The sequence below is a fragment of the Ranitomeya variabilis genome, chromosome 5 (genome assembly GCF_051348905.1).
Source record: "Ranitomeya variabilis isolate aRanVar5 chromosome 5, aRanVar5.hap1, whole genome shotgun sequence".
NCBI classification, from domain to species: Eukaryota; Metazoa; Chordata; class Amphibia; order Anura; family Dendrobatidae; genus Ranitomeya; species Ranitomeya variabilis.
Genome location: NC_135236.1, coordinates 283271994 through 283283391, shown reverse-complemented (window position 1 = coordinate 283283391; position 11398 = coordinate 283271994). Strand labels below are relative to the sequence as shown.

The 11398-nt window shown below is 41.8% G+C and overlaps 1 protein-coding gene across 1 annotated transcript in view; it reads right to left on the bottom strand.

Annotated features, from left to right (window-relative positions):
* Positions 1-5870: 5870 nt before the first annotated feature.
* PRRT4 (proline rich transmembrane protein 4) overlaps positions 5871-11398 on the bottom strand; it is a 69155-nt gene continuing 63627 nt past the window's right edge. Inside the window, exon 3 of the mRNA XM_077264378.1 lies at positions 5871-8690. Coding sequence (XP_077120493.1) covers positions 6778-8690 — 1913 coding nt within the window. The 3' untranslated portion in view covers positions 5871-6777. The remainder of the gene's footprint in view (positions 8691-11398) is intronic.

The window sequence follows — 11398 nt, the reverse complement described above, 5'->3', positions numbered from 1 at the left end:
TCAATCGGGAACCTCACTGACAAGTCGATATTTTCATGGGTGATAGCTTCATGTAAAACATGTAAAGAGCCAACTATGCAAATTGTCTCTTCAGAGAGGAAGAGGACTAGAACTCTAGTGCCACCTATTGGAAGGTAGCAATCCTACAAGTCAATGTTGACCCTTTAAACGAGTCTTGTCACATGACTTAGGATAATAGCTAAACCAGAATCTCATTTTGCAGACACTGTGTTTCGGGGTACTGTCCCGCGTCAGTGCAAAGTGGAGATCTGGTTTGGCTGTGTGAGAGGCATCAGACCGTTTTCCAAGAAGTATTGTTTCTCCATGCCGAGATGAGGAGACTTAAAGCCGCAATGCTCCTCTGGGTAATATGCTAATTATGCAAATTGTCTCTTCAGAGAGGAAGAGAGCTAGAACTCTAGTGCCACCTATGTAAAGAGCCAGGACAGTGCAGCTCTACACTGCTTAGTGGCCACTGTCGGGTACTGCAGCTTCTATTCAAGTATATGGGACCTCATCTCTAGCTCTTGGGAGAAGCCACTAAACAGTATATGGAGCCATGCTGTGTCGGTTCTGTACATTTACATCCAGCTGCCGCCGGAGTAGATATCAGCTGATTGATGTGATACCAGTTGCGGAATTGATATTGATGAACTATTAGGATAGAATAGGTCATCAAAATGCTAGTCCTGGAAGCAATGGTTTAAAAAGCCACACATATACCCTAAAATGATTTCCAAAACATGGAACTGTCTAATAATACACTAGTGCTTCTCACTATTACAATAACACCAAAAAGATAATTTATTTCAGTTCTTCAATTCAGTTCTTAATGTTGATGATTATGGCTTAGAGCCAATGAAAACCCAAAAGTCAATTATCTCAGTAAATTAGAATACTTTATAACACCTGTTTGAAAAATGATTATAAAATCTGAAATGTTGGCCTACGGAAATGTATGTTCAGTAAATGCACTCAATACTTGGTCGGGACTCCTTTTGCATCAATTACTGCATCAATACAGCATGGCATGGAGGTGATCAGCCTGTGGCACTGCTGAGGTGTTATGGAAGCCCAGGTTGCTTTGATAGCAGCCTTCAGCTCGTCTGCATTGTTGGTCTGGTGTCTCTCATCTTCCTCTTTACAATATCCCATAGATTCGCTATGGGGTTAAGGTCAGGTGAGCTTGGTGGCCAATCAAGGACAGTGATACTGTTGTTTTTAAACCAGGTATTGGTACTTTTTGCAGTGTGGACAGGTGCCATGTCCTGCTGGAGAATGAAATTTCCATCTCCAAAAGCTTTTCGGCAGAGGGAAGCATGAAGTGCTCTAAAATTTCCTGGTAGACGGCTACGCTGACTTTGGTCTTGATAAATCATAGTGGACCTACACCAGCAGATGACATGACTCCCCAAACCATCACTGATTATGGAAACTTCACAGACCTCAAGCAGCTTGGATTTTGTGCCTCTCCACTTTTCCTCCAGACTCTGGGACCTTGATTTCCAAATGAAATGCTAAATTTACTTTCATCTGAAAACAACACCTTGGGCCACTGAGCAACAGTCCAGTTCTTTTTCTCCTTAGCCCAGGTAAGATGCTTCTGGCGTTATCTATTGCTCATGAGACCATGATTAAGACCTCACGGTCGAAACGCAGGGGCTGCTAGCCATCCTGGGCTTCCAGGTGTATCAACTATATGTCCTTTTAATGTTTCTACAATAAACGTGAAGATTTATTCCTGACCATATGTTTGTTTGTGGTGGCTCTTGTAACAATGACTCCAGCAGCAGTCCACTCCTTGTGAATCTCCCCCATATTTTTGAATTACCTTTTCTTAATCCTGTCAAGGCTGCGGTTATCCCGGTTGCTTGTGCACCTTTTTCTACCACACTTTTTCCTTCCACTCAACTTTCCATTAATATGCTTGGATACAGCACTCTCTGAACAGCCAGCTTCTTTAGCAATGACCTTTTGTAGCTTACCCTCCTTGTGGAGTGTGTCAATGACTGCCTTCTGGACATCTAAGTCAGCAGTCTTCCCCATGATTGTGAAGCCTACTGAAACAGACTAAGGGACCTTTTTAAACACTTAGGAAGCCTTTGCAGGTGTTTTTGTTAATTATTCTAATTTACTGAGATAATGACTTTTGAGTTTTAATTGGCTATAAGCCATAATCATCAATATTAACAGAAATAAGAAGTGAGGTTTCTGGTGGACATTACGCCACAGCTTGTCATGAATTAGAAGAGCTGTGGCATCTCGCCCATTTTGGCGGAGCTGTTTAGGCGTTGCGCCTAAATTTTGAGACACTTCAAAGCTTTTACTCCAGAATTCTGGCCCTAAAATGTTTTTTACCCACTGGAGATGTCAGAACAACCAGAACCTTTACCTTAATTGACAGTGTATAGGTAAGAAAACTCAGTCTAACGGTCTAAGATAAAGCTGTATGTTGCCCGTCAGCTTTATTGTATACCGGGTTCAGTACACACTTCACATACACACCACTCCTTTGTTGCTGTACATAAACTAAATTAATGTTGGAAAAATGAATATATCCTTTAAAAATGGAGCTATGCTGCAATCCCTTCGTGTATCATTGACCTTGTAAAGAGCATCCGTAGCTTTGGGGAACATGCGAAGCTTTATAAGCCGCTGTCAAAGCCCTGTGTGTCATGCAATTACTGTTGTAGCAAATAAAGGCGTTCTGCTCCGGCTACAATAACACATTATAGCGCTGAGCTCGGGGAGACATAGGACTAATACAGTAATGTGGATGCAGATGCGCTGGAACCTGGCCTTTTATTCACAGCTGGTATCCGAAGTGCGGGGAACACTAAAGGGACTCATGCTCCGGTTGCCAGCACACATTTCTCAGTTGCCAGGGTAACCTAGGGACCAGGATTTGTCCAGCCCTTGTATATAGTCTTCTGATTTAACTGTATCACTACTTCATATTCCTGAGCTCGTACAGTGACAGCACCTTGGTACGCTCACATCTACCGCTGGCATATAATGGCCTTACACCATTCATTGCTCTCTGACCAAGCTGTGTTAGCGTGGAGAATCCTTTCCAGACGTTGGTCTCGGGCTCTGTTAGCATTTATATGATGTTTTCTGCCTTTACATTATGTTTTCTGCCAGGGTTTCTGGTCATTTTTGATGCTGCAGCTTTTTTTTTGGCTGAAGAAGACAAGACTTGATAGTAATGCGAACAGATTTTAACAGCATTTTTCAACCTAGTATCATTGAGGCTTCCTGCAGGTATAAAAGAGTCTGTCATCCTCAAAATTTAGTTATTGAAATATTTATAAAAAATCAGACCAAAAATGTTCATTTTAATGCTGCAGATAAATTCTATCTGAATTTGCATACCCTTAGCGTGGCCGGTGGCTTGGTGCACCATTACATCCTCCGATTCGTATATCTTGTATTGGTCCTGGTCTTGATTGACAGCGCTGGCTTTCTCACAGCAAGTGCTACCTAAACTCAAACCCCTGTTCCTGTGCTTGCACACTGGAGAAACCTAGCAGTACTCGCACAGTGTTGTCAGGCGTGCACTCCTGACAGTCTGTTTCCCACCTCTCTCTATACCCAGGAACGTAGCGAGCGGCTTCAGAGCGGAGCAAGAGATCAAAATGTGCCCACCCTGACACTAAGCACACCGCTGGGCTCCTCTAGTGTCAGTGTGCACGCACGGTATTGAGGATCAAGCGCATACTATTACAAGCATAGTCGATAGTGATGAGTGAACATGCTGGGATAAAGTGTTATCTGAGCATGCTCAGGTGCTAACTGAGTGTCTTCTGCATGCTCAAATATGTTAGTGTTCCAACACCTGCTTGTCTCACAGCCGTGACTCATCCAGGGATTGCCTAACAGCCATGAGACATGCATGCGCAGGGTCTCGAGCATATTATTCGAGCACTGGGTTAGCACCTGAGCATGCTCGTATAACACCTTATCCGAACACATTTGCTCATCACAAACTGTCAGTCAAGGCCAGGGCCAGTCCTGGTTATGTAGATCAGGAGGGTGTAACAGTGCACTGAGCTGTGGATACATAAAGAGTGCATTCATGTGCGCTCATTTGCATATGGATTTAAAGTTATGATTTTTATAGGCGCTAAATTCACTATATACATTTTTAAGCAGCTCAATTTTCATTGTTGGTGGGTGATAGACTCCCTTTAAGTCTGAGCCTTTTTGTGATTTTGGCTATGATACAGGTCGCTGAGCCATAGATAACTGTATGAATACTTTTACATTGGTCGAATATTGAAAACAAGTGTTTCTAGGAACGCTTTTTTAAAATTGTCCGCTATAAACAGGCTGCCAATCACCCGATGAACAAGCCAAATGATTGTTTAAAGCACCACTCTGGTATTTTGTTTTATTTCACCCTGGACTGGTATAACTAATGTATTTTCCCTTCCTGTAATAAAATATTTACCAACCGTGGTCTTCTGCTCTTCTTGGCTCTGCTCCGGTCAGTCTTTTGCTAGTTGTGGTTAGCCGTATCGCTACGATGTTGTGCAGAGCAGAAGTCACTTCTCAATATAAGTGTATGACAGCCAAAACAAGGCTCTCACAGGCTGACACTGAGAGCTTGTGACTGGTAGCTTTGACTTCTGGTCACTTAGGAGCTGCGGTCAAAAGATGGCTGAACAGGACCAGAGCGGTGGCAAAAAGAGAAGAACGCGGTGGTTAGTTAGTATTTCACTACGAGCTGGGAACAAACATTAGTGATCCCATTGCAGCAGTGAAATAAAAAAAAAACAGCAGTTCTGTAAAAATGACGATTTTTGGTAGCACATCTTTCTGTATAAACAGGACTTGTGCTGTCGAGAACAATGACAGCCTATGTGCACAGAAACAATCCATTACCGAGTGTTTAATGTGCAAGGGAACTGCAGTCATTTAATAGCTGCTGTCCACTAGTATAAAGGCACATTATGCCACTGCAGGTGAATGGGGTTGCAACAAGTAACAAAAAATCTAAATGATTCTGAATTTTTGCAACTTCATTTTCAAGAACACTTTACATTGTGAGTTGCAACGTGACTACATTAACTTGCACAATGCTGTGATGCATACTGCGACCTTTGGCCATGTGACATGCGTCGTGGTCAAAATCTTAGAATCATAGAATGGTAGAGTTGGAAGGGACCTCCAGGGTCTTCAATGTGCAACTCCTATTCAATGCAGGATTCACTAAATAATCTCAGACAGATGTCTGTCCAGCCTCTGTTTGAAGACTTCCATTGAAGGAGGACTCACCACCTTTCGTGGTAGCCTGTTCCACTTATTGACCGCCCTCACAGTTGATGTAGCGCCACGCCAAAGGGGAAATGTAATATTAGGTGGGGGACATTCACAAGGCCCTGAATATGGCTTATAAATAACGGAACCATGAGCCCTGAAGTGGCACATGGAAATGGGAATGTCTTAGGTCTCATTCAGACTGTCGATTTTTGCATATGAGTGCTATCTGTGATTTTCATGGAGAGCACTCGTACCTATGATAGTCTATGGGGCCACTCACGTCCCATTTAGTTCCTCGGACTAGTGGTCCATGGAAAATATTGGAGACGTCCGATTTTCATCTGAGGGTCAGGTCAATAATAGGTCTGTGAAAAAAAAAAATCGAACTGCCTTCGTGAGACAACCCCTTTTGAAAATGATCTGCCACCGGCATCAGCTGAACTATTCTGGCTATTTTCACACTTTTTTTTCCACATTTCCACAATTTTGTCACATGAAATACACATTTTTGGAAAACATAAACAAAACCAAACTGTTTTTAAAAGTCACCTATAAAAGAAATGTTCTAAAAAATAATTTTTTTATCTTTTACTTTTTTTGTTGTTATATTGCAAGATCACAATAAAAATAGAAAAAAACAATTTACATAATTTATCTTAATTACAGGCTTTACATGACAAAAAATGCAAATTTAACAAGTTTGTATGGACTTTTTCTATTTCCAACCTCAAGGCTTACATTATTCATTATAAAACATCTTCACATTTGCGTATGCCATCCAGTTATCGGTTTTTTTTTTCGTTTTTTTTATCTTTCGCATAATAAACCTAACTAAAGAATTACAGTTCTTTAATATGTATCTGGCTCTTTTTAAAGGGACCAAAAGTAATTGGACAATTATTAACAAACTGTAACACTTTGGGACACAAATTTTCATACAGTTCCCTAGTAAAAATATTACTAAATGTTTTTTTTATCTGTTCTAAGCTGCTGTGTCAGCTGGAGGTATATGATACTTTGTAAGGGCATATATAACTGTGGCTTTAAAAAACTGGTCCACACCCAAGAAGGGGGACTATAGAGTGCAAAAATCTAAAACACTATATCAATATGGCATCTACCATACATCTCCATATATACATTTTTTTTTTATATAAATGTGCCCCTTTGGAGTTTTTAACCCTGTATGTTTAAAACGCAGATATGCAAATATGTCCAAAAGAAAGCAAAATTTATTATTCTTACTGTTTAAAAAAAATAGTCTTTTAAAGATGGCAATTTAATGATTAAATACTGTATATAAAATACATAGAATGAAATCTAAATACATTTTTTCTTGATACTCTAGAATTAAAAGCACTCTCATATATAAGATACCAGTTATGACAACCACATCTGCCCCATAAATGTGCATCATATGTGAGATGTCTTCTTGACACATTTTTTCCAGCCAGCATTAGCAGAGTGCTTTTATATGTTTCTCTATTTCAATACTGCATTTCTTAATTTAATTTACAAGTCAATGGTATCACTGCAAACGCTTAAAGCATCAATGGGTCCAAAAACATCTATCAAGTCTTCTCTTAGACTACATCCTTGCTTAGCTGTAGTATCCAATGACTCCTGTGATGCTGGAGTCAATGTATGGTATACCGTTTTTGATTTGCAACTTGGCTCCTGCTTTCCTTCATGGTTGCAAGTTGAGGGAGCTACATGTTCGGTACTGGAACAAAGCACCAAGGATGATCCATCCAATGACATTTTACACAAAGAGCTAGTTGTGCTCTGCTCTCCCTTCCATACCCCTGGAGAGGAGGAAGTTGGCGTGTCATGCCTAGTGGTTGGCATAGGCTGTATTATAGGAAGTCCAGCTTCTACCTCAATGCAAGATGAAGTTCGATATAGTCCCCTATCGGAGGCCTTTTCCTTAAAGACACAGTCTTCCATTTGTGTAGAACTTTTTATAGTAAGAGACAAGCTACTAGACAAGGTGGTACCATGAAAGAGACTCTTGGGTATCAATGACTCGCTGAAAAGTGCCTCATCAATGCTACGTCTCAAGTTGATTGGAGATGGGGGTCGAAAATCAACAGTTGAGTCACTGTCTATTTGGACGCTAATATATGATGGTGTGTTGGAACCATGAGGAAGGCTTAAACCTTGAACCTCCAAGCTTTTGTTGCTGTGGTAAATTAAGCTCAAGTCCTCTCCATGACTTAGGCGTTTTTCCACTAGAGTATAGAGTGGAAAGAATTCCGAGTCACTCCTAGCAATGGTGTCACAGACAAGCAGCTTTTCATGTTGAGAAGAAGCCCATTGATGATTGGTTTGTAAAATAGGTGCCTTCATTGTAACATGGCCAGGAGATAGGTGAAATATCTGTGTCCAGCAATTGGTTCTTCCAATCTCATTGGCACAAAAAATTGGGTAGGCTCCTATGAGTGCGAGAGGTAAACATATTCCGACTTCACAGAGACTTGAGCTTAACTGGAAAGCCCACCAAGGCCAAGGGCCAAAAACAATGGTACCACCATAGCCCATGGCATACAGTACAGTATACAGCTGTAAGCCAGCATTCAAAATACCAAAGCAGGCAGACAAAAGAACAACGTGGGTTGCTCTGCACCAGTCTTTAAGATTTGCAAAAGGACATCCACCGATATATTCTGTAGGGGGAGCAGAACTTTTGAGGTCATAGATTTGTGTGCTTTGGGTTCTTGCAATGCAACAAAAGATGAAGAAAGCAAAAGACAGTATAACAGTGAATACAATGTAAAATCCTCTAGAAATGAGAAGAAGGAAGGGAAATTGCTGTAAAAGGTCAACAACTACAACTGCTCCTGCTGCAGAGATAAAGTGAAGTAATGCTGCAGTAGCTAAGAGGCAGAGTCGTGGAAAACTTGGAGATGAGTGTTGAAGGCGGCATCTTGAACATAGCAATAGGAATGCAATGCTAAAACTTGAAGTCATACAGGGAAATGCTAAGTCATGCAGAAGTAAAGCTGTAAAAGCTGGGAGACGATCCTGGTGGCCATAGGCATCATAAAACAATGAAAAAGCTCGGCTGCTGCCTAATGCTATCAACAGCAGGTGTAAAAGTGAGAAATAAAAACCACCTGATGGGCATCTAAAGACAAGGCAAAAAATGGAAAGTAAAGCAAGTAGAGCCACTGAACCATATAGTCCAACCGAGCCATATACCAGGGCTTCCCAAGCAATGCCCCAGTCAGCTACCGATGTATTCCAGTCAGCATGCAGTGTAATGAAGATGGGTGGAGAAGAAAGAAGTGGAAGAGTTGGGTCAATATCATTCGGAGTTGGCCTTGGAGTCATGCTGAAATCGCATTTTTCTGAACCAGAGTGAGTGCAATCCCAAGAAGCTGAATCTGTTGAGGATGGTGAAACATGTGAAATAAGATCAGCATCTGTGAAAAAAAAAAAAGTAAATGGGTAAATATATATATTATGAAGTATATCTGCATTTTCTTCATTTAAATCTCTTATGTGAAGTATACAAATCTTGAGAATACAATTTTTGAGGTGTTTCTGTTGACTACTGTTGCTTGGAAACAAGATTCCGCATCTTTTTTTTTCCCTTTTGTGCTACATTGCTCTATTGCAGAGCTATTGACATTTATTGCTTTTAGAAAGTAAGATGTGAAATTTCTGTTTCCAGCCCAAGTGCTTCTTCAGAGTGGTATCTGGGGGCATGTGCTTTCACTTCTCCCTCACAAACACTGTCAATCACAGCTCGGCAGCATCAGAGAGTGCTAGACTAGTAGATCAACTGTCTATCTGAGATTGGAAGGGTCTAGGAGGAAGAGATGAATGCATACACCCTCAGAGAAGACTACGAAGAAATGTTCAATTGGACTGCAAGCAGAGATTTCACATGTTGCTCTCCAAAAGCAACAAATGTGAATATATCTGCAAAGGAGCAAGCCAAACATGATGCAGTGCAAAATGTGAAAAAGGCAGTAAAATCAGGGGAGTTCAGGGATTTTTACAAACCTTGTTGAACAAGTGACACGTCTTTGTTTTTAGAAACAAGAAGCAGTTAAAAGATGTTTAAAAGCCTGAACATATGAAGAGTATATTTTTTCTACAGAAATGCATGTTCATTTTTATGAACGTTTTCTGACACGTTTTTCAAGTAGCTTCACTTTTGTGTCACTGGTGGATCCACCAATGTTTTTCTCGGCAGAGAAGCTTCAGGAAAAAGCCGTCAGTCTTTTTCCTGAAGCTGCTTAGCTGGCGAGTTTGTTGTCCTATTTGCTTCCTCTGTTTGGTGGTCTTTTTTAATGATTTTAACTATAACAAGCGGAACCGCCTGAAGAATTAACATGCTACTTCTTTTAATTGCTTCACAGTTTCCGATCCCCGAAGCAGTTAAAACAAGTAGCAAGAGATTGAACATGTGCACAGCAATGTCATTTTTACATTGCTGTGCATTATGTTCACTTTGGGGAAGCTTTTTCAGGCTGTCTCCAGACAAAGACGTTATGTACACTTACTTGTAGTTCAGTTTTTTTTCCATAAGAAAAGCTTGCCACTATAAATGACATACCGCAAAAGGCCATTCAGATCTTATTTCCAGAATGTGGCCCTGTCCTCATCCTCTGTCACTCATTGCTATTACAGCTCACAATAAGTTAAAGAGTGGGTGGTTTGGCTCTCAAGAAAAATACACATTTTTTTCCTGAACAAACACTATTACTAATGAAGACTTAAGGGAAAATTTCCTGGTTTAGTGCAGTTTGTACCCTACATTAAGAAAATCCCAAAGGGTCTTACTGACAACAATCCTCCTTGTCTGCCATGTTTCATATTAAAACTGCTGTGTTTATGTTCTAAGTTACTGCAGAATTGACTGGATTCTCAACATGAAAACTTAGTTTTCTGCTTTTTTTTGTCTTGCAATTCCAATATTACATGGCAGTCAAAACAAAATGTTCTGCTGTTTCCATTTTAATAAACTAAGTGCCCCCCCCCCCCCCCTATTTTTGATTTCCAGCCAAGGTAAAGCAGACAGCTGTGGGCTTATATTATCAGGCTGGGAAGATCTATGGTTATTGGGATATTCCCAGCCTAAAAATACAATCCTGCAGGAGCCCCGGAATTGAAGCATCACATTAGATGTACCAATTCTGGCACTTTGCCTGGCTCTTCCCGATTGCCCTTGTGTAGTGGAAATCATAGTAATGGTATTTAGGATTGATACCAGCTGTGAAGACTCCCCAACACTATAGGCCCCGTCTCACATAGCGAGATCGCTAGCGAGATCGCTGCTGAGTCACAAGTTTTGTGACGCAACAGCGACCTCAGTAGCGATCTCGCTATGTGTGACACGTACCAGCGATCAGGCCCCTGCTGTGAGATCGCTGGTCGTGTCGGAATGGCCTGGACCTTTTTTCGGTCGTTGAGGTCCCGCTGACATCGCTGAATCGGTGTGTGTGACACCGATCCAGCGATGTCTTCACTGGTAACCAGGGTAAACATCGGGTTACTAAGCGCGGTGCCGCGCTTAGTAACCCGATGTTTACCCTGGTTACCAAAAAAAAAAAACAGTACATACTCGCCTTTCGGTGTCCAGGTCCCTCGCCGTCTGCTTCCTGCTCTGACTGAGTGCCGCCGTACAGTGAGAGCAGAGCGCAGCACCGCTGACGTCACCGCTGCGCTCTGCTCTCAGTGTACGGCGGCACTCAGTCAGAGCAGGAAGCAGACGGCGAGGGACCTGGACACCGAAAGGCGAGTATGTACTGTTTGTTTTTTTTGGTAACCAGGGTAAACATCGGGTTACTAAGCGCGGCCCTGCGCTTAGTAACCCGATGTTTACCCTGGTTACCCGGGTCCTGCAGGGGGACTTCGGCATCGTTGAAGACAGTTTCAACGATGCCGAAGTCGTTCCCCTGATCGTTGGTCGCTGGGGAGAGCGGTCTGTGTGACAGCTCCCCAGCGACCACACAACGACTTACCAACGATCACGGCCAGGTCGTATCGCTGGTCGTGATCGTTGGTAAATCGCTATGTGAGACGGGGCCTTATCCCTCGATCACCAAGACAGAAATAAAGACAATAGACCCTCCCTCGTTCACCAATTTATTAGCCAAAATGTTAATAATAATAATCTTTA